This window comes from Poeciliopsis prolifica, unplaced genomic scaffold, assembly GCF_027474105.1.
Source record: "Poeciliopsis prolifica strain line A6 unplaced genomic scaffold, Auburn_PproV2 SCAFFOLD023, whole genome shotgun sequence".
Classification (NCBI taxonomy): domain Eukaryota; kingdom Metazoa; phylum Chordata; class Actinopteri; order Cyprinodontiformes; family Poeciliidae; genus Poeciliopsis; species Poeciliopsis prolifica.
Genome location: NW_026562398.1, coordinates 7,988,969 through 8,015,781, shown reverse-complemented (window position 1 = coordinate 8,015,781; position 26,813 = coordinate 7,988,969). Strand labels below are relative to the sequence as shown.

Below are 26,813 nucleotides of genomic sequence, written 5' to 3'. Positions count from 1 at the left end.
TGAATCTTCTGAATGCCTCCTTTTTGTGGCACAAATTGGAAAAATAATCTCACTAGAGACTGCACTGCAAAAAACATTTTACCATTTATTACTGGTCTATAACTAACTTTGAAGTTTATCATAACTATTAAGAAATTATTGACATAAAATGAGCTCCCTCATTAGCTTTGTCTTATTTCAAGTGTACCAAGATATTTACACATCAAACTGCAACACAAATACTTGGCAGGATTTTGTTTTTGAGTGGTTATTTGGATGTTTTCTCAAAATCACGAAACAAGACAGTTGTCAGTACATTAGTCATCATTTTTAGTAACGTTGACATCAAAGCAAAAACTGACATCTATAAAATATCAAGTCAAAACTTGAATGTACAAAGGGTTGAGTTTTCCCAGGGCTACATGAAGCAATAACATTTAAAAGCATTTAGAGTTGGTAATGTCTAAAATAAGGGAACAAAAATTAAAAAAACAAAAACAACAAAGTGATGCAAATTTGAAGAAGATTTTTTAAAATACTGGGAAGCATAATTCATTATGAAAATCACCTTAAAACAACAAATTACAACTTGAAAATTATGTTGGGGTAAATTCGCTGACTGTTGTGAAAAGCTTGTGAAGACACTTGGTTAGTGTTGCCATGGTGTCAACTTTCAAGATGCTGCAGGGACACGACCTGTGAAGTTCAAGCTGCATCCGTTGAGTCCCTGCAGTTTCCCTCGACGACCTGGTTGCAGTTTTAGGTGGGATTGTTGTAGCAACGTTGGGTTTCTTAAAAATGTAAGGCAACTGAGCACCAGACAACAAAACAATCGTTTATAAACAACGCAAATCTTTTCCTGAAACATGAAGGACATAAAATGAAACAGTATATGTGAGACGATTACTTCACTTCCTCAAAAGGAAGGACGTTAAGGTACGGTGGGGGAGGAGGGCGAAAGGTGCTTGGGTGGCACCGGCCTCCCAGCTGCCGCATTAGTCAGGCGAACCTCATCTGATCCGAAAACAGCAAGGTGTGTGGATGTCTGGTGTGGCAGACGGCAGCAGGTCTAAATAATAAAACTACATCGCATAATTCTTCGGCTGGGATTCACTTTAAGATGATGTGGTAGCCATCGCTCGTGTTGTCTGCAAAGAGAAGAACCACGTGAGGTTAGATTGAATTTCTCAATTTAAACTAGATCTGATTTTTTTGCAGGGAATATTTTATGTGACAGGCAAAAACGCACACAAAAAAAAAAGATCATAGCTTTCAAAATATAACAAAACTCTCAAAAGTGTTGAATGCATTTGTAGTTGATACAGTATTACCAAACAAAAAAAAAATTCACAATATACGTTTTTAAAAACCTCGATATCAGAAACGATTCTCCACATCATCTGCTTTTTCTTTTTTTGTTCCTTGATTTGGCAAAAAATCTGAGTTCTTTTAAGGACATTAGAATAAAAAATATATTCATATACGACAAACATGAATATGGTAATACTTACAATTTTGAAATTATACATGCTGGTTTAAAAACTGGAAAGTAAATCTGAAAGTTGTTTGCATTCCTGTAACTACGTCTATCTTTGTTGGAATGTAAGTTTGGTGGTTCTGCATGTTTTATAAATGGAAAACCACCAACAAAAATCTTGTTTCAAGAAAAAGAAAACCTATGTATTCTTTCTCTTAGGCCTTTTTGTGTTGGTCACAAAAAAAACAAAAAACAAATCAAGCAGCAGTTAGAGAAATTGTGAAAATATGACTTCTGCAAAACAAAGCTAAACACTAAACGATCAAAATTGAAAAATTAATTACCTTTCATTGTGTCCAAAACAAAACAAACTTCATCCTGGAAATTCTGAATCATCTATTAAGAACAGAGGAAATTTATTTATTGCAGGAGGAAATATTTGTTGTGATTAATACGCGTTATTTTGTTTATGTGGTATTTTTTTACCTCATCGCTGACCAGCACATGGATACCAGTGGGTCCCTGTTTAAAGATCTGATTTATCTGTCGGGGTGAGATGTTGAAGAGCTGAGCGAGTTTCTCTGTGAGTTCGCTGGCAGTGAGTTCCTCCAGGTAAATGGCGTGATATACTGCAGGTAAAAACAATCAAAAACAGGGGAGAAATGGCACTTGAATGATCAATTTATGAAAAAATACGTTCAGAAACATTTTATTAAATCAAAACATTGGGGTTATTTACAGATTGCGTAAATAAACTTTTGTTCAACAAATCAGAAAAAAGGTTTTCCAACCCTTCCTCGTGTGTCATTTCTTTCCCATTTCTGTTTTTTTTTTTTTGTTTTTGTTTTTTTTTGTTTGGAAAGGTTAAAAATGAGAGAAAATAAACTTATGTTGTCATTGCACATTTTCCAGAGATCATTGGTTGAGAAGCAACAAACTGTCAATTTGGTGAAATATTCCAAAAAAGACTAAATGCTGAAGGAAGCTTCGGTTTTACAAAAACAAGTGTCAAAAAGCATTAGAAAATTGATTTGTTGTAGGTTTTTCATTTCTGTTTTTCTTGACGTTTGGAGAAAATCTGAAAAAATAAAGACTTACTGTTCATATAACAGAATTCTTCAAGCCAACAGATTTATTAGTTGTTTAATTAATTCACATTTTATGTCTGATGTACTAGCCTGGGTTATCATGTGCTCACCAAAGAAAGCACTGGCAGCAGCGTCTCCATTTTCATGTTTCGGTTGGTGCTCTCGCGCCTGCTGCGACTCCTGGCAAACGTAGATGGTCAACCTCGGGCGGACCACACTGCAAACACAAGAAAGCAACAATATTTTTAAACAATACATTTTGCTCAACTATGGAAGTTAGTTTTGGATAATACCAAGTGGAAATACTTAAATAAAATGAACATTTAAAGAGACTCACCGTCCCTTTAGCGCGTTGAACAGTCTTATACCATCTGCTGGGCCACAAATCTGGATAAACTCTCTGGTTAGCTTCAGCAGGTCGGCTCCTGGGGAGAAAACCCAACAATTTTACACGCAGTGACAAAAACAAATCCGTTAAAAGTCTGAAAACTTCCCGTCCAGCCAAAGAAAAGCGAAAAAGAACAAAGTGAGCAAAGAAATCAAAGATCATAGAATATTACATCTCTGCTCTTTCTTAGCTTTTATCCCCACAGCAAACCAGTTTCACACAAGAGCTGCAATGTTATTTATTTATTTATTTCAAACAGGTTTAAAAAGAGAAAAATGAATCAGTAAGACAGAAAAACGTGCAAAATTTGGTTACCACTACTTTGTTTGAAAAAGAGTAGGAAGAAGTTATCACTTCACCTAATTTAACAAAATATATCACTGACTCAATAATTAGTTTTTAAAGCCATGTTATAATATTAATGTGCCTGTTCAATATACTGGGTTAGAGACCCAACAAATTATATTACATAGAGAAAATGGTTAAACTAACTCAAGAAAATATACAATATATATATATAATTGTAAACAACAACTGGACATACAGCATCAGAATAATTACCAATTTACACCTATAAACTTATTAATCTGTGTTTTAAAACAATAAATAAAATGTAAAAAAAAAAAAGGAAAAAAACTAATAATAGCAGTAAGGCAACCAAAATAAGCTATCGATAATGCTAACAGTATCACAAATGAGTTTTTAACAGGGAAAAACTCAAATTTGTGCCAATTTCCTTCTTCTCAGTACAATCTGAATATCACAGCTTTGTATTAATTTTTAAACTGGTTGATTTTTGGACATTGCTGTAGCTCCATATTCAGTTCGTTCCATTGTTCGACTCCAGTGACACAAAATATTCTCATTTGTTGTTCAATGAATAATAATGTAGCATCATCGCATTAGTATGCTGAACTCTGAGTAGTGACTGAAAGACTGTTTTCTAAAATTTGATCGTACCTGAGAAGTTGGTGAAGAGTCGACAGAAAGGTGAGAAGCGGTTTCTATGGAGCCACTGCTGCGCGTCTTGTGGCGTCGTTGTGGGCAACAAGTTCTAAAACAGAAAGAAAATAACTAGAAACAATCACTAAGGATGCTTCCTTAGCTTTTAAAGCACCAATTACTGCTAAGAATATTATATTTATTAAAGAATAAGAAGATTTCAGTGCGTGGGTACAGTTATGAAATACCTTTGCTACTTGGAATTCAAATGAGCTAATATTGTTTTAAGTTGAATTCGCATTTTGTTTGTGGAAAAATATTTAGGAAGGATGTCTGTTCATATTTGTCATTTTAAAATTTGGAGGGAGGCGCTATGAAGGAAGTAAACTTTTAAACGTTTCTTCTTTCAAACTAAAAATGCTAATGTTTAAATATCGACACTGTGTTGCTGATCTCAGGTTTACATTTGTGCCTTCAAGACCCGCGCTCTAATCTAATAAAACCGACATCAACTTACATCTGCAACCTGAACAACAGGCTCAGGCTGGTGGCTCGGTGATCCGTTACTAGAAACAAGAATCAAAAAAATTCAATGTGTTTAATGAACATATTCTTCACCAGGTGGCGGGGGCCGGAACGGTGAGACGCTCCTACCCTTCAGCGACAGGAAAGCTGTTGTGTGTGCTGTTGAAGCCGGGAGACGGAGAGTTGTTGACGTACGTGATCTCAGGCCAAGGAGAGCACTGCAACAGAGCAACTCTTCAGTCTCTAACAACATCGAATACAACCAGATTTCTAATTTTTATCATGAGAAATGACAGAAAATGTCTTTAAAAAGAGGCTTTTATTTTAATCACCCCTTTTGTGAGTTGTACAATGGAGTATTGGGACAAGACTGTGAGAATTTTTATTTAATTATGTGTTTAATTATGAGAATAGTCAGACTATTAGCAGCAAAAACACACGTTACCAGAAAAAGCATCTTAAAATTACAAGAAAAATTGAGCGAGAAAACAACTTGATTCTAAATTAATGTGAGTAGCTCAGTTCTTGCACAGTGCTGCTTGATAGTTTGAACATGGTCATTATTTTCTAAAGAAAAATTATAATAACTATGTGAAATGAACATCCAAATCTCAAATTGTAAAGCAGACCTTCCAAATAAGAGAAACAAAGACAAAAAGTTACACATTTTTATTATTTATTCAATCTTATCTGTCAAAAAACAGAAAATCTGCCAAGTGCAAAAGTATGTGAACGCTCCGTTATTTCCTTGTGCAGCCATTACTTTAACTAAATGTCTTCTGCAACCACAAACGAGTGTCTCACGTCTCACATCATAGAGGTTTTCTGAATTCAGAGGCCAAATAAATAGAAGATTTAAAACACGTTTATCAAAATCACAGAAACTCTAGAAAAAAGAAAAAAAAAATGAGATTTTTCAAAAAGTAAATTTAAAAAAATCTAAATATTTGATTAAATCAATTTATCTCCTATGTGTGCTTAAATGTTTTACTGACACTTTGCCATTTTGCTTCCAATTCCTGATTATTTGTTCATGTTGGTGTAAACCTTAATAGTTGGAGTATATGTGCAGATTAAAGCTGACACCAATCAGAAATACTCATCACACTTTATCCATCATTATAAATCAGAAATTTCTCCATTCAGGCCTTTAACTCGTCCCAACATGCTCACCTCAGTCAGAATCGTAGTTTCATAAGACGGCTGATACTTTTCCTTCTCCTGCGGCGCTCTCTTTTCCATCTTCTCTCTGTCTGTCTTTTGTTTTCTGTCTGCACCTTTGGGCTGAAATGAGTCAGGAAGGTGCAATATTTCATTAAAACAAATGTGCTGCAGTTGAACAAGTCTCTTCTCTCGTTTAATTATTTTTTTTTTGCTCATTTTCTCTAACCTTGAAGACTTTGACCTGGCAGGAAGCAGAGTGCAGATGCTCTGTGTACTCTTCACTCTCGTTCTCCTTAAACGTGTCTATCTGGATGCGGAAAGGGACGCCTTTCTCTCCGCCGTGTTTGCGCATGGTGAACTCTGTGCTTATGCAATGAACCTGAAAAAAAAAATACAAAACTATCATTGAGGGTTTCATATCTACAGTTAGTGATGATACTTTCTACACCAGCAATGTTCAAAGTGCTATTTGTGGCCCTTTGACAGACTTTTTCCAATTCAAAAATGGTACAAATTTGACCCATCGACTTTTAATTTGTAATCAGGGTCAAAATTGTTGCCAACATAAATATTACACAAGAAAATGTAAAGTACATCACAAAGTATTTGTGTTTTTATAAAAACAAAAGGTCAAACCTAGAGACTTCTACTAAAAAGCCAACTTTGTTGCACCCAAATCAGCTTTTATTCTTTCTTAAATTAAATGTAGCAACAGTTTAAACAAAGTTACCCACATTTGGCACCTTTGACCTACACCATTGTGAACTTAAAAGTATCTTAAATAATTTAGCTTTGTAAAGCACATGAACAGCAAATCGAGACAAATCTAGATAAATAGATAAATAAATCTCAGCGCACAAACACAAGATCTTACAGAGTATCTTTGGTCTAGTTACAAGTGCACATATCTTAGCATACTAAGAAAGAAGACAAAACTAACTTATGTTTAAGTCAATAATTCCTTAAAATCGAAAAAAAATAAAAAAAAGTACTAGATTCACTGCCAGATTGTTCCCTGTTGCAGGCCTGGGCCTTAAGGGCTGTGTCTGTCTTTGTGCTCCTCCCCTTTGCAGGTGTTTCTGATCCGATGATTTGGACCACAGAGTATTTGAACCTGGCTGTCTCCACCTTCTGGGTCGCCCTCGGCGTCCACTCTGCTGCTTGACGCTTGCTGTGTTTTGTTGCCAGACCTCAGTGCCCCTCCTTTTTCACATTTGCGTTTGTCTTTGTTTTTCCACTTCAACACTTCCATATGCACTCGTAAAACACTACTGATACTGACATCCACAATCCATTGTTGTTTTTGTTAATAATACCCCTTTTTATGCACTTTAACCACTGCATGATCTCTCATTTTGTTAAGATTTTGAGCCAGTAGTAACATTTCCCTAACAAAATGGGAAAAATTTCTTGTTTTTAGTTGCCTTTGCTAAAATTTTCTATGTGAAAAACTTCAGATCATTTGAAATTAAAACCTTTTTATCCCAACCTTGAACGCTCATTTATTCTGTCTACATAATGCAGAGGATTTCTGCATTAATAAGGGTGAATGCCAGATGTTTAATGAACAGAAATAACTCAAAGTAAAGGGCTACCTGGATAAAGACGGATGTCCTCTTTGAGGGGTCCCACAGAAACTCCACAGTATTAAGCTGAGTGGGGTTAGCCCTCGGGTCGATTATTCCCACTGACATGGGAATATCTGCAAGGATTCAAGACAAGGAAGGTTCAATTCTTCTTGTAAGAAGTCTAAGAACTAAGGTTTCTCAAACAGCAGCAGCTGCTGGTTCTCTGGTCCGTACCAAGTCCAGAATCCGATCTCCGGGTCTATTCCAGCGCCAGCCCTCCAGCTGCTGGTGTTCTGTGTACTGGAGCCGTCGGTCGTGGAAAACAACGCGGATGATGCTCTGTGGTTGAGAAACAAAAAAACGGTTTCAGAAAACTGCTGTCAGGAGATGTATGGGGGGAACTTTGCTGCCGTAATTCGAGAGCACACATTTTCAAATTTGAAAGCAGGACTTTATGTTTTTCTTCTCTAAACTTGTAACGCTTGTGCTCAAAACTACATGGAACAGAAAAGTAATGTCGCCTAGCAAACTCTCAGCCAATAGAATGAAAGCGTTCTACTGGGTGCGTTTGTTTCGTTCCAGTGGGTGTGCCTGTGTCTTACCTTCACCATTTTCCCGGTGATTTCAGGAAGCTCCCCGATCTTCCGATTATCAAGCATTCGAATTTCATAGGATTGCCCTGCAAAAACAAGTAGAGATGCCTAAAGTAAAAGTAAAATAAAAATAAAGTAAAATGGATTAATTACAAAATATTTGGAGGTTATATACATTTCTCCCTCATTTTTATCATATATGTAAGCAATCATGAAGTTAGATTGACAACTACACCTCGTTTATGTCCCAGGAGTTTAAATGTTTTGTCCTGATCTTAGCTTTTTGGGGTGTGCTCACCTTATACAAATATTTCCAAATAGTCTGAGTCTTTGTTTTTAAATGCACAATGGAATTGTAAAACCCTCTAAATAAAATGTTATTTATGAACAAAAATTTTGCATCACTTCAAAATTATGCACCGTTTTGTGGTGTTTTATCAAATAAAGTCCCTGTGAAATCCATTGACATTTGTGACAGTAAAGTGCCAAATTATGAAATTGTTAAAGAAGTGCCAATACATATGAGAGGCGGCGCACCTTGTGCTGCTTTTGAAACTGATTTCTAGTAAAAATGAGACTTGGAGGAAGAAAAACAGTGATCGTGTCTGCATGTTCACTACTATATTATTTGTTTCTGCATGCTTTACAAAAGAGTTTTAGACAAAATTCAAATCTCACATATTCCTAAATGTTTTCTGCCTTTCCCAACTCAACATGCGCTTTGGAGAAAAGCAAATTAATTAGTTTTGTCTTTAACTTTACATCTTAGATCAGCAGGAACCAAAGTGTGGTTGGGGGCCATTTGTGCCCCTTGAAATTATTTAGTTTGACCCCTGAAAATAAAACAAATTAAACACAATTCATGACCCAAATTGTCTGTTTTTCATTTCAATTTTCATTATTTGGATCTTCATTAATATACAGTGAAACTAAAAGTAGCAAAATTGCCAGTTTTGAACCCCGGGGCAAACAATTTGGACCCTGCTGCTTTAGCTGTAACATCGCTGGGATCCAGATACTGACCTTGGTTGAGGTAGGTGAGTGTTTCGTCGTGCAGTTTAATGGCTGGCGAGGTAGGTGCACACAAAACATACTGAAAGGGAAGGATCTTGTTTTCAGTTTCTGGAGGTAAGTTGGACTCCTCCTGTTTGAAGATGGGGAGGGCGAGCACGTCGCTGCAGAGGAAAGCCATGAGAAAAGTGTTAACAACAAAACTCTCACCTCACATTCATTCCTTCCATAAAACAAACCTAAAAGGTAATAATCTTATAAGGGCTATAGAATGAATTATAAACAGGACAGAGCTGCTGGAGAAGAGCTCTAGGCTGAATCATGAGTCGTGTTGTTCTCCTGCTGTTTAGCTTGTTAACTAGAACTGGGAGCAACACCACTAAATACCAACGTTTCCAGGTCAGGAGTCCCCGCTCCTCTCAACACAGGAATTCTGGCCACAGTCAGGCACTTAAGGGAACAGATGGATTCATCACCCATGAAGCAAAGTACTGATCTGAGCTACAAAGGACTCAACATTAGGAAAATGTATGTATTTACCAAGAAAGTCTCAAACGTGAGAATTTGAAACTGAGTTGTATATGAATTGATTTTATCCACACGTTTCATCAAAACAGCAAATTGCAGAAACAAACTAATGATGTTTAGTTTGCCAGAAGCAACTTTTTAATTGAAACCTGCTAATTAACTAAAGTCCATGTTTCCTATTGTCTGAAGCTGAAAGATATAAACACTTTTTAATTCTTTATTTATCAAAACTACATCAATATTACCTAATTCACAAATTATTATAAAATGTTTTCATAGTAATATGCCTGAAATGTTTCTAATAATAATATAATATCTACATTATAGTTGTTCCATGATATCTGAACAACATGCGGTCGTAGTACTATTGATTAATTTGAGATGTCAACATTAATAACATCTATGTTACGTAGTGTCACCAGTATTCTCCGTGAGGTTTGGGATCTTAATCAATTAAAAATTTACGTCACTTCAAATCCAAGACATATTTCATTTATCCTGAGGGGGACTTACCATAAATAAATTTTAGTAATTGTTGTTATGAGTAGTTAGGGTCCATTAAATTAGCCAGATATAATACTGAAATGTAGAGCACTAATGCAATCCAGTGAAACTTAGAATTCACAGATATTTTTATGTAATTGAAATAAAAGCTGCGAAGCAAACTAAATTAGGGATGCAGCTAATGATTCTTTTAGTAACTGATTATTCAATGCAGTACTCTGTTGTATAATCATTTAATCTGATAAAATAAATTGCTGTAAATAAGGCCAGTTTGTTGGTTAATCAAGCGCACAGATACCGTGGTTTTTAAAGAAGGTGTTTTAGCAGTGTGGGCAAATGCGAAATACTATAAAAAAAATTTTTTAAATCTTAATAAAATAAAGCAGAATCTCCATAAAGTTTGTTTTTTCTAAGCCTTCGTTTTCAAGTGAAATGCGTAACATATTTACTTCTGAAAAAGAGGACTTTGGAAGAAGCAAAGCATTTTTATTCTTCAGTTAGGTAAGACCATTCTGTGCCCAACTCAAAAGTTAATAGTTACATACATCTGTGTGTTGCATTTCTTAAACCATGCCTTTTGAATCTGACCCTTTTCTAACACACTTTTTCCTTCCACTCAATTTTCTCCCAACTGCAAGGACTGTCAAGTCAGTTGCGTTCGCCATGATTGTGTAGTCCACTAAATAAAATTTCTTAATCAAAAATTACTTTAAACTGGTCTGATGTGATTTTCTATTTTGTAACAAACTAGATTTTGGGTTTTCATAAATCATAATCTGTAAATTACAAAATGAACTGAAATTCACAAACTTACTTATACTGCTTTGAATTAATTTTTTTGAAACGCATGAACTTCTTGTTGATGCTCTACTATAATAAAATGCAGTATTTTCTGCAGCATTTAGATACACATCAACACCAAAAACAGCATGGAGGTTTTATCCTCCACATACCTCATACTGTACGCCCCAGCACCAAGCTCCTGCCCTATCCCGGAGAGACTTGCATCAAAGTCCTGGACCAGTCCGGACTCGATCACTTCGTCCGTGAGGGGCAGCTTCAGAGCCCACGCCATGCTGACGCTGCGCTGTTTTTTATTTTTTCTTTAAGAAGCGAAGGTTTCACCTGTGACCTGCAACCTTCAAAAGTTTACAGGACAAAAAAATTAAATAGATTAATATTTAATGAGCGTGGAAAATCCTGCCACGACAAAGCATGTTGATAACAGGAAACGACGCATGTTTGCATTAAAATTAACGGTGTTGAATTCGTCACGTTTTTCTGCCAGAAAGCCAAAGACAATACAGGGAATCACACATTGTTTTTGTTTTTCTTTAACAAACGCGACACTTTTACTGTAAATAACTCTTACCTTTAAATTAAATACGTATATTTATTCAAATACATCTATACTTCCATGCCATGATCATGTCGCGCTCATTCTCACTAAAATAAACATGACGAGCAGGTTAGCTTAGCAACGCCAAGATGCTGCTAGCTCCTCTTCGTCTTCGCTTCTGGCTGTCCACCTCAACTGGCTGCTGCTTTGCTATATCTATACGGACAATGATGAAGAAAATTAAACCAGAGTTCTAAATATTACATAATGTAATATAACATCGTTTGTTTATCTTGCTTCGTCGGAAAGGAGCCGCCGTAATTTCCTGTTTCTCCTCTTTCTCTTTTGGAACTGACCGGGAGAGCAAAGGAACGTTTGTGCTCACTGCCGCCACCTTCTGGACAAGTGATGGTACACGTTATATTTTTTCCATATTTTGTCATATTAGATGTGACAGACCTACAACAATTAATTCACTGTTTGTTAAATAAAAGTATAAATACAACGCTTCCTGTGGCAAACAGAAAGCGGGTGAAAACGACACTTAACAAACATTCGTGTTTACATTCCTATTACTTGTAGTTTTTATAATTTTAAATAACATCCTTGTGCCATTTTTTCATTTCTTTTAAATTGCTGTTTTATACAAAAATATACATTTTGCAAAATTTTTAATTCATCCTTCTCAGTTGGATCAATTCAGTTTCTTTGAATCTGATTATGCTATTATTAATCATTTCAAAGTGCTGTAATGTTGTAAATTTATCCTTACTGTATATTATTCTTACCTGTACTTTTATATTTTTTATTTTTGTGTAAATGTACATGCTTCAACTTGCTGCCAGTTCACCTGAATTTCCCCACTGAGCAACATTACACATTATTTCTATTCTATTTTGTTCTATTAATTGAGACATTTCTAGGTTTACTCTATCGCTCCAAAATAAAATCCAGTGCAACCAACTGTTTTTCAAAATTTTTAAGTAGAATCAGTCTCTGTATAATTTACTCAGTACAGTACTTGGAGTTGATGGGAGGACTGATAGATTTAAACACAGGTAAATCCCATTAGAATAACTAATAACTTTAATATTCTATAGTTAGAGTGTTGTATTTGTTTCTAAACTAGTAAATTATCCTATTAATGCTTTATGACTTTCAAATCCTTATTTTGCAGTGCAGCAGTTCAACTTGTTTGTTGTATAACGCTTTAAAAACAAAGCTAACATTGATATATCCAATTAGGACACACCTAAGAAAAGTTACAAGGTCATAGAAACAAAGGTTTCCATTTCATTAATGCCACCCACCTACTTTGATAACACCTGCAATTCAGTTATCAATTAAGATCAATTATGCAATCAGAATATGATCTCTATAAATCCTTATTGTAGAGAAAAGAGATAAACACAGGTAACCAACGTCTCCATAGGTTATGCCTGAAATGTCAACAGAGGACATGTGGGAATAAAAAAATGGAGAGAGTCATCAGGTTGGTGTGATATAAAAATAATAATGATTTAAATGACAACCAATTTAAATGACAACCAATACAAATACAAATACAAATACATGCAAGTATTTGTTAAAGATGGTTTATTCTTTTGACAAAAAAAGACAAAAATCATTGAATGTTTATTTTGTGGAGATCTGAAACATCAACAGCTTGCTAAGTGAAATGAGTAGTACCTTTTATTTATTCTGAAATAATGTTTTAACTTTTCTTTATTACATAACTTACAACAATAAACATAATTAAATATTTTTTTAAATTGCTGAGCATTTTAAACCAAGACTCATGTTTTTATGGTTAGGTATACTGCATTAAAAGCCCATAAGGCAACCATGAGATAGAGCATAAAATGCATCATTTATTAAGATATGATTTCACAAACTCAAAACATTTTGTATTTATGCATATTAGTAAAAAAATTGTAGTAATTTACATTTTTTCATCTGCATATATAGTAAATAAAAGTTTTGCCATTTTGCCTGTAGGGTACTGCTACATTTTCCAAAAGCTTCTTACTAATCGATAGCAGTAAACAAAAAACCTCTTTATTTTTTTCCAAAACACGTAAATCTGGTACTACACTGACATCGTGATTGCAAGCAGCTCATTCACTTTCCCTGCTTTCACTAAAGTGCAAACGAATTCTTAAATAACGGGAAGGAGAAAGAGAACTGCCAAAGAATGTTTCCATGTGAAATGTCCATAAATTTGTTCAAACTAAATGTTCTAACCAAACAATCTGCATTTCTCCACGCAGCTAAGCTGATAATGTTTTTATATTTTTATTAGTTTAAGGAGTTTGATTTCAAATTTTACGAGGAACATCAAAAAACTTGGCAGTAAAATCTATATCAACTTATATTAGGCTCCATACAGGCCTGTTAGGATGAAGTTGTTGGCACTCCTAGTTACAAATAGCTTTAAAATAAACCAATTGTAGATATAACTTATGAGTACATTCAAAAACCATATCAACAATTCTTTCTCAAATAAACATAATTGGAGCATTTTTTTTATACATCTCTATTATCTGGTAATCAACGACTCTGTTGTGAATAAAACATAAGTCAGGGAGGAATTTATTTTAGTTGCAAGGCTGCATAAGAATCCAAATTTACTTTACTAAAATAAAACTCTGACGCTCAAATTTAAAGCCCTAGAAGTACAAGTCACCAAGTTTTCATGTCAACCATTTGTATGAGAAATATAGCAGAGAAAAGCTTAATTTATCCTTACAAACATAAAAATGTTTTGGTAAAAAGATGCACAGAATTATCTTTTCACCACAAACACTTGAAGTGAGCCAAAGAATAACTAATAATGTTTTTCTCCACTGAACTCCGAAGAAAGATTAATTTATTTTAGGGCTTTTTGACACATCTTTGCCAGAGGTGCCAATAAATATATTCCTAAGTTTTTACTTACAGATATTAGGTAATGAGGCAAAATGTCCTTTGAACAAAACAAGCATTTAAAAATAAAGTTCAAAAGACAGATTGGTGTGTTCATGTATCATAGTCACCAAAGTCACACATTCAGCCATGACACATGAAAAAGAGACACCCACAGTTTTAGTTTCCAACAAACCTGGTGTGTCTGCAGTCCAATGTAATCAAAGCTGAGATTGTGACTAAGTTCACGCGGTTTGACCAAATGAGAAAGAACGAGCTCATGTTTCTGATTATCTATCAAAGAGGTGATTGTCCCAAAGCGCTGGGCAGAATTAAAGTAACTGGTGTTCTGTAAACACTTAAAACTGAAAATAAGGTTATTGCCTTTTCAGAGTCTGATGAACCTCCAGGAAACGACCAGCTAAAACTGTCCTATTATTCTGCATTTTTCAAATATGCTAATGAGAGAATAATATATAAAAGAACAAAACAGATACTGTACAGAAACTTAAAATATATGAGAAGGGTTAGCTTATAAAACCACTTATTAAAAAAAGGTAGCTCAAGTTTCTTAAATATGGCATGTTACACTGCAAAACACAAAATCTTGACACCAAAGTATTTTTGGTCCAGTTTCAAGCACAAGTGTGAACTTAAAATAAGATTTATTGTTTTAAGTCAATAAATTCTTTCCTTTGTTCCATTAGATTATTTCAGGCATAACATGAAAAATTGTTGTGTTATAAGTGAAATAATCTGCCAATGTACAAGTAAAACCTTGTATGTCTAGCTGAAAAGTTATTTTGTCTTATTAAATGTACTGATACATTTGCATCAGAAACTAGACTAAAATTACTTGGTGGGGTTTTGCAGTGTAAAACTGTAAAACAAAAGGACCATGCAGTGTAACTGAGTATGCACCAACTGTGTTTACATACACAACTTGAGAACACAGTTCTAACTCGTTTTTCATACACAACTTTACAATGTTCTTGATTTAAAAAAAAAAAAAAAAACTAATTCAATTTTCCACCCACCCTAATGAAGATGAGAATGAGGTTGCTCCTAAACCTGGAAGACGTTGATCTTGCTTGTGTTCTTCAGTGTCTGTCGTCTGTTGCAGAACCAGACCCGGACCACCTCTCTGTCATAATTCAGTCTTTGCGATCTCTGTAATTTCCTGCCCTGTAGGCAGAGCGTTCTTCTCAAAGTAGGAGTTAAGGACCTCGATCGCCTGCGGCGTAAAACTGGGTGCGGCGTTTGCGCTTTTTGGACGGTTCGCCGCCAACGAACTCCATTAGGTTCTGCTGGCCTTTCTGGTTCCAGTGCTCGGCCTCAGCCAGCCACTTCTCTAAAACCGGTTTTAGCTTCTGAGCGCTCTTGGGGGTGATGTCAAGCTTTTCAAACCTGAGGCAGAAAGGAGGGAAAACTTTTCCAATCAACAATAGAAATGACAGAAAAACCTCAAAATGGATCTTTACAATATGACTTTTAAAAGAAACGTATTCAAAATTCTAATTTTACACATTTTTGTACGTCCATTTGGGTCACTACTGCTTCTAAAAAACAGTCTAGAGTTTTTAAAGAACAAGAAATGCAATAAGTTAATATTTTTTGATGTCTAGAAAATTAGCCGTTTCAAAAACAGGTAATTGAAAATAGGTTCTCAAAATAGGCAGAACTAATCACACTAAATTTTCATGATCCAAGAATGATTTTGTGCATTGACCTATCATAATCAGTTAAAGGAAGCATAATATGTCACCTGTGGATTCTATTTACCAATTAGGTGGCTTTTGATAGCATTTTAAGCTTTTAATTTCATTTAGGATCAATAGGATCAATAAAGGCGTTGAATGGCAACACAGAACACTTTCAATAATCTGTTGCATAAAATCTAAATGAAACACGTTAACACATTTGTGGCTGAAACGACATAAAATGTGAAAAATAGATGTGAATACTTTGTATAACCATTTATGGAATGTACTCTAATTAATTTAAATAGGTGTTTCAAATAGGATCTGTTTCCAGTGATATATATCAATATATATACAGTAAAGCACATCCCTCTCTTCAGTGGACCGTTCCACTTGTTCCTTAGCAGAATACGATCATCAAAAACGTTCTCTTCCTCTGTGAGTCAACGTTTTGGCTGTGAAGAAGAGCTGTCGACGCATTGCACACAGCGTCAGCATGTGATGAAACACTGGCACTTTTACAAGAGGAAACACAGAGGAAAGCTTCTAAGCAGTGACGGCAGAAAAAGAACAGGTGAGTCACTTACCTGCAAATGGCAGACTGGCTGTACGCCGGACCCTCCGTCGCAGTGAGGGCCTGCCCGACTTGTGTCTGCGTGAGGCCCAGCGACAGCCGACGGATCTTGAAGTTCTTGGCAAACTCTCGGATTTCCTCCAAATTAATCCCTTCCTCGCTGCTGACTCCCTGCTGAGGCTCTGAAATTGTGAGGAGCCTGGTTAAAAATATCTGGCTGCTGTTTAAACATTCCTCTGCTGAGGGTAGAGAGCAGGTGTACGTACTGCTGACAAGCTGCCCCACTTTGGCCATGTGTCCCAGGCGATGGGTGCTGCTGAGGTGAGTGCGGTCGAGTTCTTCAGTGCAGACGGCTGCGGTGCAATGACAACAGGTGACTGAGTGACACTTGTCACTGAAAATAAACAGTAATGGTCACAATTTATAGATGCTGCTTATTTGTGGATAACAGAAACTTCACACCTCTCTGCTCTCTTAAGAGGCAGTATTATGGTTTCCAGGCTGTTTTATAGCAAAATCGAGTAACTTCTGTACGCTACCTTCAGTTGTTATTAAAACATTATTTGTGTCAAATAAAATAAATTTCATACATATTTTTTTAAAGCCTTGGAATTGGGCCTCTGTGTCTTTAAAAATTCCTGCTCTTTGTGGACCCGCACCCTTCAGGAAGTTATCACAGCATTTTTATGATGAGCTCAGTAGATGCAGAGTTCCACCAGGTGTTTGCTAATTCCTACTGTCTAGTCTGAAGAAGCTTACTGGGATAGTTGAGAGCTTGAAAACTTGGAAACTGCAGCTTTAAGGAGGAGCTGCGCCTCAAAGGCGGAGCTACGTCCATAGATGCATAGATGGTTGCCTTGGAGATTAAAGGATATCCTTGAATCAAGGCAACACTCCAGATATATGTTTTGGTGAGATAAAAATATAACGACATGATGTACAGTTCAAAAACTCTATTTTACACAATACCGCCCCTTTGATTTCATTGTCACTAATTTGGTTTATTTTGGGGCTTTTCTTTCAGTTCAAACAGGATTTGTTTTTCTACCTGAGCGTTTGGTTTGTTAACTGTAGTAGGAGCTGTAGTTTTGGGCAGAACTGCAGCAGAAGTTGCAACGGCAGCAGGTCCGTTTCCCACAGTTGCGATAATTTGGCCCTGGGTGTTGAGGAGCAGCTGTGGGGATGGTCTGGACCTGCAGACCCTGCAGGGGCAGAGAGGGAGCTGCGGTCCCTCCAGCCAGAGACGCTGGGTTCAACAGCAGCGGGAGAGTTCCTATCACCTGCACATTGTGTAAAGCAAAATAAATTATTTCAAACAGCAATCAGTTGAAATTAGAAGTTTACATACACTGAATAATAAAACAACTTTTTTCCTCAATAGCTGCATTTCCATTAACTACAACACTGGACAAATTGAAATGATAAAAATAATTTACTTGATGAAAAAGCAATTTTGTTTTTGGATAGAAAAGTTTTTGCGCTAAAATGAGGTGGTTTTTTTGGTCATATTGAAATATATGTATTTTGCAAAACTGTAATGGAAACACTTTTTTACATCACATCAGTCACATGATCAAAATGACAAAGATGACAGGAAGTAGTTGGAGGATGATGCTTTTGTTTGTTTCGGATAATATGCAGCTGGCTTAGAACAAGTACTTATTAATTAGGATTAAGGTATTTACTTAAAAAAAGCTCTAATTTCTGGCTGAAACTTACTTTTAAGTTAGTTTTGTCTTATTTTAAGTGTACTAAGTTATTAGCATTAAAAACTAGACAAAAAGTACGTTGTAAGGGTTTGTGTTTATGCAGTGATTTCAAGGTTTGCACTGTGAAAACACAAAATCTTACAAAGTAGTTTATCACACTAAAGATAAGACAAGATTACTTATAAATAACTTTTCAATGAGATGTAGCTAGTTTTAAGTAAATATTGCGTTAATAGTGATTAAAAAGTTCTGGTATCACTGCCAGATTATTTCACTTACAGCATGGAAAAATGTCTCGTTATCAGTGAAATAATCTGCAGGTGAAACTAGTAATTTTTAATCAATATTAAGGTATTGATTACTTTAAAAAGCTCCTATATTTTGCTGAAAAGTTACTAATAAGTTAGATTTCTCTTATTTCAAGTGTGATAACATATTTGCACTCGAAACTAGAATAGAAATATTTGGAAAGATTTTGTGTTTTGCAGTGTGATACCACAGCACACCTTCACAGATCAGGTGAAGTCCATTCCAGGCTTATTTGGTGGTCATTACAGTTAATCTTTAAGAATTAAACACCTGTATCACTTAATCTCACATTGTACCACAGCTTGTTTGTGACCTACCTGACCCTGGGCGTTTGTGATGATCTGGCTGGTGATGCCAGCCATACTGGGCATGGGGCTGTTGATGATGGGTTGATGTGAGAGAACTGAGGAAATGAGGCTGTGCACCCAAAGAAGCAGCACTTATCTGAGAACAAATATGTATAAAAACACGGTTAAAAATGAGGGCAAACAGGAAAAATGTAAAAAACGATGAGCTGTATGAGCCCTACAATGGCTGGGTTGATGGACAGTCCTGCTGTCTGAAGTGCTGCCACAGAAATGTTGGGTTGGGAGATGGCGTTGGCCACAGAGGTCACCTGGGCGGCTGTCACCTGGGCGGAAGTGACCTGTGCGTTGGTGACTTGAGTTTGCTGAGGAGGCACCTGCTGCACAGACGTCTGCACCGGCGCTGCTTGAGGCTGGAACATTGCCTGTGTGTTCGCCTGCAGCTGGGGCTGCTGGACTGAGTTCAGAACTGTTGCAGCTAAAAAGAAAATGACAAAATGGAGCTATTAGCTGATGAGATTGTTAATATTTAAGAGTTTAAATTTGTGCATTGCAAAAAACACAAAAATGTTCCAAGTGGTTTTGAATTCCTTTTAGTGCAAATATCTTGGTACACTTGAAATAAAACAAATTTACTTACAAGTAAGTTTTCAGCAAGATACAAGAACTTGATTTAGGTCAATAATTCCCTAATATTGGTTAAAAACAAACTGTTCCACTGGCAGATTATTTCACTTACTACATGGGAAGAATATCTTGTTATATGATGCAAAGAAGTATTCTTCATAAAATCAAGAAAATTATGGACAACCATCCTCTTTATGAGGCTGCCCTGGGAAAACAGAGTGTGTTCAGTCTAACTGAAGAATTTTAATTAAAATGAGTTACAACAACATTTAATTTCCCTTTGGGATCAATAAATTTTTTTTAATTTAAATTTGAACAAAAGAACTGGTACTTTTTCACAAATACAAATTAATTATTTACAAGATACAGTAGATATTGGAGTTGTTTCTTAATATTGATGAATAATAATTTCTTAATATTGAAATTATTATTCAATATTAAATAATTTCTTAATATTGATGAAAAAGTATCAGTTCCACTGGCAGATTATTTTACTAATGTCATAAATGACAGTAGCAACCCAGTTCTAGTTTCGCTGACAGATTGTCACTTGATTTCAATATTAAAGAATTATTGACCTAAAACAATCTCCTATATCTTGCTTAAAAGTTACTTGTAAGTTAATTTTGTCGTATTTCAAGTGAACTATAATTTTTGTACTAAAAAGTAGAAAAAATGTACTTGGTAAGATTTAGCATTTTTGGTAAAATGGGAAAAAAAAAAAAACTACAAAAAGAAAAGAATCTATGATAGATACATTTCTGGATGTGAGAGGGGGAAACAAGCAGCAGGTAAACTGTGTTTTACCCTGTAGGCCAGCAAAGGGCAGCTTGAGGAGGTTCCCAGCTGGGTTTGCGGCTGTGAGGCCAGGGAGAGTGGCTACGCTGGTGGTTGGCAGAGTGAGAACCGCTAATCCGCCCTGGCCGGCGATGGAACCGGCCATGTTGAGGGGGATAAGCAGAGGTTGACCCAGTGAACCCGTCTGAGCCATCATACCAGTCATCAAAGTGGCCAGGCTTTCCTGGGTCAGAACCTGGTGTTGCAGAGCACAAAGTCCATTGTTGTTTTGAAATTACTTTCAAGTAGAACAATAATAATGGCACAGACTGTAATTTTGTAAATATTTTACACTAGACCTGGAAGATGCTTTAAATATCCTAAATGAAACACCACAACCAAAAACAACAAATTTATTGGAAATAAAAAACACCCAGAATTAATCTGTAAATAAAACTGATGATTTTCTGTCTGTAAGTATCAAAAGATATTCAATAAATAGATTGGAAATTATTGAGCTCATGTTAATTTATCCAGAAATTAATTGATTACTCTCAATAACTCAAAAAAATGCTTACATCCCTGCTAGTATTTTCAGTTATTTGCAAATTTTTATTCTTTTCTAATAATATTTCTGCTGGTATCTGCAGATTTTTGTTGTTTTAACAGTTTTTTTTCACGCCTTATAAAGAGTCTGTTGTTTTTTAATGCACACATACATGCATATTTTGTACATTTTTAATTAAATCAATCAATCAATCAATCAATCAAATTTTATTTGTATAGCACATTTCAGCTACAAGGCATTTCAAAGTGCTTTACATCATAAACACAAAACACAAAGGCATGCAACATAGAATAAAATACCAAGTATTATTTATTTTTTTTTCCCTTTCTTCCCCCTTCCCTTTGACACGGAATTTAAGCGCCTGTTACCGCCGGACTCCGCTGTCCGTTTAACCACGGGTATTCGCCGGGCCCCGTTGCCCACAACAGGAAAAAAACAAAAAAAATTACATACATATCTACAAAATCAAATCCATACATATTACATTTCAAATGCAACTCTAAACAGGTGCGTTTTTACTTGAGATTTGAAGTCAGGGTTTCCGCTGTTTTACAGTTTTCTGGAAGTTTGTTCCAAATTTTTGGTCCATAGATGCTGAAAGCTGTTTCTCCTCTTTTGGTTCTGGTTCTGGGGATGCAGAGCAGACCAGAACCAGAAGACCTGAGAGGTCTGGAAGGTTGTGCAACAACAGCAGATCTTTGATGTATTGTGGTGCTAAACCATTCAGTGATTTGTAAACTAACAACAGTATTTTAAAATTTATTCTTTGAGCTACAGGGAGCCAGTGGAGGGACTTTAAAACTGGTGTTATGTGCTCTATTTTCCTGGTTCTAGTGAGAACGCGAGCAGCAGCGTTCTGGATCAACTGTAGCTGTTTGATTGATTTATTGGACAGACCTGTGAAGACGCTGTTGCAATAATCAATGCGACTAAAGACAAACGCATGAATGAGTTTCTCTAGATCTGGCTGAGACATTAGTCCTCTAATCCTGGAGATGTTCTTCAGGTGATAGAAGGCCGATTTTGTTACTGTCTTTATGTGTCTCTGGAGGTTCAAGTCCGAGTCCATCACTACTCCCAGGTTTCAGGCCTGATCGCTAGTTTTTAGTTGTAATAACTGAAGCTGTGCATTGACTCTAGATCGTTCCTCTTTAGGTCCAAAAATAATGACTTCAGTTTTATTTTTGTTCAGTTGGAGAAAGTTTTGGCAACAACTCAGATGCACATTATTCAGGCCTGTAGTGAACTATTTTCATTACTACACTGTGTAATGTTGAAAATTTGCCCTTAGTGTGCAGTATTTTCATTCTTTATTCTGTTTTTATATATACATTATATTCTGTTTTTATGTGAGTCTGTTTTGCTGTTATTGTCTGACACTTTGCTGCTATTGAACAGATTTTTTTTCCATTTTGGAACTATACAGAATATTTCCCATTCTATTTTATTTTAATAATGGTTTTACTTCATCCTCCGTCTTATTATATATTTGCCTAAGTCACTCTACATTTGTCTGCGAAGACCTTGAAAAGTTATCAATATAAATAAATAAACTATAGGAAACCTGTTTTTGGTTTTCTAAAATGAGATCTGTAATCATATCTGAACAAAGTTTTAATTTAAATATCCTTAAGTTAACTTCCAAAACACTAAAATTAAGCAATTTTTATTGTCCTCTTAAAACAAGGTAAGAAAGGAATTTTAATGAGGTTAGACACTGATGTTGGATGGCAATCCCTGGCTCGCGGTCTTGCCTCTAATTTCTCCGAAAGGTTTTCTCTAAAGTTGATGCCGTAGTTCATACCTGTGGACAACCTTGTACTGTAATGGGCATGGTGGCCTGGGGTTGGGCAATGGAAACGCTGAGCGGAACTGCAGGATTCACTGTTTGGACAGCAGCAGCCGATGCATCAGCAGACGCTCCCTGCTGCTCTCCGATCTCTGCAGGACACCATCAATCAAGTTTATTGTATCACACATTTCAGCAACACTGCAGTTCAAAATGCTTTACGTTGAGAAAAGATAAAAAAAAAATGAACACATCATAGAATTAACAGTTGCAAATACTAAAAACAGAGGAGTGCCATCTTTAAAATTGTGAATACACATTAAAATGTTGGTCAATGTTCTATTTAAAGGCAACTCTATAAAAGTGGGCTTTTAGTCTTGATTGAAATGTCAGTGTTTTGGATGTTTTGCAGTTTCCTGGAAGTTTGTTTCATTCAGCTTTGGAGAGGAAGCTGAATGCTGCCTCTTTCTGGTGTGTGTTTTGGTGATAAACCTTTTAGTGATTTTTAAACTAACAACAGTATTTTAAAGTCTATTCTTTCAGTGTAGGGACTTTAGAGCTGGGGTGACGTGCTCCATCTTCCTGGTTTTAGTCAGAACGCCAGCAGCAGCGTTCTGAATATGGTTGATTCTTTTTAGGTAAATCTGTAAAGAAACCGTTGCAGCGACTAAAGATAATGAATGTGTTTCCCAAACTCTTGCTGAGCAATTAGTCCTTTATTCAGATGATAAAAGGCTGACTTTATATTTGTCTTTATGTGGTTCTGAAGGTTCAGGTGTGAATCCATCACCACGCCCAGATTGCAGACCTCATTGCCAGTTTTCAGCTGTAACAGCTGAAGTTGCACTAACTCTAGCACTTTACTGTGCAGCTTCGTTGCACCAGAAAAACAATTCTGAAGCCGATTCAAAATAATGATTTACCTGCGTCCCAGTGCTGTGGGGCGCTGTGGGGCTGCTCTGGGTGCTGGCAGCTTCAGCTTTCTCTGCACACTGAGCCATTTCCTCCTCAGCAATTTTGCTCTCATTCTTCCCATCCGGTACCGAAGACGGCAGAGATGCGTCAACCTCGACTTCTAGTACACGAATTGTCTCCTGACCGGACATAACAATAACCTGCAGGGGCAAATTATGAGGTGATTAGAGATCCAGAAAATAACTGTACAACAGGACCAGAATTTAGAAATTCATTTTAAAAGTTAGCTAAATTATTTAAAAAAAAAAAAAAAATAAAGAAATCCTCCTTCTTGTAAAAATATTAAAATCTCTTGAACATTATTAGAGAACCACAGTCAGAACAGTTTGGTGAACATTAATTTTCTACTCTTGCCAAAGACTTTCAATTAGATTAAGATCTGAACTTTGATTAGGCCATTCTAGCACATGTGATTGCTTTAATCAGAACTGCTCCAATGCAGTTCTGGTCGTATATTTAGGTTTTGTCCTGATAAAAGAATGAGTCTTTTGCAGCCTCTTGGGATTGTGCTGTATAGAGCACCTGGGCTAGGGCCACTTTTGGTGCCTTATCCACAATACAAAAATTGTTTTACTACTGCAACACAATTAACTGTGACATTAATACATAGTTCTATATATCTGCAGGTAGGAAAGGATGCATAATAGGTTTAATTTGTACCCTGACCAGTTTCTCCATGTTTTTTTCAACAAAATCGACTATCACTTCTTAATTTTCAAATATTGTTTATATTAAAAAAGAAACATTAATACAACTCAACTGATTTGGGCTTTTGAGTTTTATACAAAGCATTAAAAAACATAAAGACAGAATAATTGTTGGTGGCTAGTAAGCCCTTACTATTGTCTAGGACAATTTTAGAGCTATGAATACTTTTATGTGCTAACGTCAATAATTCTCCCGTCTACCAGCATATTCTAAACCCAGAGCTGACCTATAGTTGATGATTCACAAAGTGAAATAATGAAAGACCAAGCAGAGGCAGCAAGGCGGCTGGAAGACAGGATGCAGAGGAGACAAACGCAGAGAGAAAGAGAGAAAGAGATGGTGATGCGTACCTGGATGTCCCTGACAGGGGGAATTTCACAGTGCAGGATTTAAATGGCTGAAAAAAACTTCTGCTGTCAGACAGTGAATGGCTAAGGAGGACAGAGAAGCCAAGCACATGTTAGGACAAGATGACCCCCAAAAAACAAAACAAAAACCAAAACTAACTTAAAAAAAGACGTATGAGTGGACCGAAATGACGGAGAGGGCATCAGCCAACAAGCAGCCTAAGCAACGCTCAGCTTTATACCTCTGTGAGTTATAAAGATTGATTTTGGCTTGCTGGCTATGTCTACACAAAGCGTTACAGGTGAGAAAATCCACAACAAATTATTAATAAGCATGGCAGTTTAAACATTGACAGTCTTTGAAGCAAAGAGTAGCAGAAATTATCAAGCATTAATACAGAAGTGAGTTGTGATCTCAATGGAGAGCCGTGCGTCAGACAGTTATGTAAGAAATATCATTTTGGACCACAAATTAAAATTTTAAGTGATATTTCTGTTTGCATTCTGCTCTGTTCTCTGATATAACCAACTAAAATTCTGTTCAATTAATTGCTGTAGTTGATTTATACAGAAAATATGAGATTAAATAAATTTAAACACTCTAGCCATGCAAAGCAATATTTTGGAGTGAATCTAACTAACACTGCACACCACATTCAACAGACCAAAACTCCACAATGAATCATGTGCCTCAAGGGCTTTTATTTATCCAACTGGCCAAATATATAATCATATCCAACTGAATAATCCAAACATTACGGTTTATTCATTACAATACTGCAAACGTTGATAATGTGATGACAAAATTGTGGAGCCCAAGATTAAAGGACAATATAAGTTCATAGTCTAGTCAAAGTCCAGACATAAGTCCAAATGACCTGTGGCAAAACTTTAAATTCGATGTTTGTAAATGCTCTTCACCTAGTCAAAGTGAGATTGAGCAATTTTGCAAAGAATGAAAAAAAAAACTTTAATTTCTAGAGCAGTAGCAATATAATTCAAAAGAACTAAAAGTGGTTCAAAAGAGTTTTGAGTCAAATGTAACAACTTGGAAAACAAAGCTTAATTTATCTCCAGTTTCACAACAATGAGTTACCTTGAGTAAGTAAATCACATTATAACCAAATAAAACACACTAAAGTTTGATGCTGTGCTGGGACAAAATGTGGAAAAAAGGAGAATATTAATATATTGTTATGAATAACAGATGATCTTTTACCTGCTCATTGACAGTGAGCGGGGCATCTTGGGCAGGATCCTGGGAGTTCATGGCTTGCTGCACCAACTTAGATAATGTCTTGCAGGCATCCTAGATAAACACATACTGATTATGCAAATATCACATCTAAAAAAATGTAGAGATTCTTTGTTTTATTGCATTTGTACTTTAAACTCAATTGCTACCTTTGAAATAAACCAACATGCTAACGTTCCCTGTTACTCCTGACCATTTTAGTCACTGCAGACACAGACTATTTAAAGGGGCCTGTAAGTATAAACAGGCCATATTGTGTTGCACAAAAGCTGCAAATAAACATGTTCAAACATGGTTAAAATATCCACGAAGTGGTTGCAAATTCTGAACAGACTCCAAAACAGGCTCAAGATGGTGCGTTTGTTGCAGCAGAGCCCCCCGGGAGATGGGGATCTGTCAAAACTTCAGCGGCTGTTGATGGGCACCCCACCCCCATCCTGGTCAATAAAAGCCACTTTTTGGAGGACCAGCACCATTCACAGCCGACGAAAATCCTGGCAAGCCGAGCCGAGAGCACGAATTTTATGCATTTCCCTCTCTTTATCATAAATATATAAATTATGCTAATTACGAGCATTGCATATTAACCAAAACTCATTTTCTCTCGCCATTTCGCTGCTCCGCGCCAGCAGCGAGCTTGGACACAGTGCGATTTCTAAATGCAACTTACCGCGGAAATGCAGCTTATTTCCCGTAATCCGCCGCTCTTAAAATGCTCCCTGTCACAGTTTGTTTCAGTCACCCATCATTAGAAATTCATCTCAGCTCCCAGACAGGCGCTGTGACTGCACACAAAAGAGAGCTATTTGCATTGATAAGGAGGGCTGCAATGTTAGGATCTCCTCTGCCTTAATATTTAATGACGGTGCCCTTTCTGCAACAGTTCACACCATCAGAAATCCTCCAGGTGTCTCAAGGAATCCCCCCAGAGCTGTAAAGTCGGACAAATTGCCCCAAAATTGTCCTTTTGCACTACGTCATGAACATAATTTATGCAAGAAAAAAATCTTGCATTGAAAAATGTCTGCCTCGACTTGAGCGGTGCCATGGTTCTCTTAAAGGGGACGTACCGCATTGAGAAAGTCGAGCAGTGTTTGTCACGCTGAAATAAACATTCGGAGCGGATCCGGACATACAGTTGCACATCAGTAGATTATAGG

The 26,813-nt window shown here is 36.3% G+C and overlaps 2 protein-coding genes across 2 annotated transcripts; both read right to left on the bottom strand.

The window, feature by feature from the left end:
* Positions 1–292: 292 nt before the first annotated feature.
* Positions 293–11,432, bottom strand: tfcp2 (transcription factor CP2). Its single transcript, XM_055046463.1, has 16 exons — positions 11,140–11,432; positions 10,721–10,906; positions 8,748–8,899; positions 7,734–7,810; positions 7,365–7,470; positions 7,159–7,277; positions 5,790–5,942; positions 5,573–5,683; positions 4,529–4,617; positions 4,392–4,440; positions 3,893–3,986; positions 2,882–2,969; positions 2,655–2,761; positions 1,943–2,085; positions 1,801–1,852; positions 293–1,127 (listed from the first exon to the last, which is right to left on the bottom strand). Exons 2-16 carry the CDS (start codon positions 10,840–10,842, stop codon positions 1,090–1,092), a joined length of 1,500 nt encoding a protein of 499 aa, XP_054902438.1. The 5' UTR covers positions 10,843–10,906; positions 11,140–11,432; the 3' UTR covers positions 293–1,089.
* A 1,253-nt stretch (positions 11,433–12,685) lies between these two features.
* Positions 12,686–26,651, bottom strand: pou6f1 (POU class 6 homeobox 1). Its single transcript, XM_055045904.1, is given in 16 exon segments — positions 12,686–15,169; positions 15,171–15,259; positions 15,261–15,417; positions 16,298–16,466; positions 16,551–16,586; positions 16,589–16,637; positions 17,333–17,465; positions 17,467–17,564; positions 18,620–18,692; positions 18,694–18,746; positions 18,832–19,085; positions 20,042–20,267; positions 22,384–22,518; positions 23,292–23,483; positions 25,618–25,707; positions 26,324–26,651. Coding segments are annotated over 15 exon segments (1,809 nt in total). The 5' UTR covers positions 25,669–25,707; positions 26,324–26,651; the 3' UTR covers positions 12,686–15,075.
* Between the last annotated feature and the right edge of the window lie 162 nt (positions 26,652–26,813).

Coding starts and splice junctions, on each gene's coding strand:
- tfcp2 (XM_055046463.1), bottom strand. CDS start 10,842: ATGGCGTGGGCTCTGAAGCTGCCCCTCACGGACGAAGTGATCGAGTCC. Junction 5,943..7,158: donor GGACATCCGTCTTTATCCAG/GTAGCCCTTTAC, acceptor TTTTTTTTTCAG/GTTCATTGCATAAGCACAGA. Junction 2,762..2,881: donor TTCAACGCGCTAAAGGGACG/GTGAGTCTCTTT, acceptor TTGTGTTTGCAG/TGTGGTCCGCCCGAGGTTGA.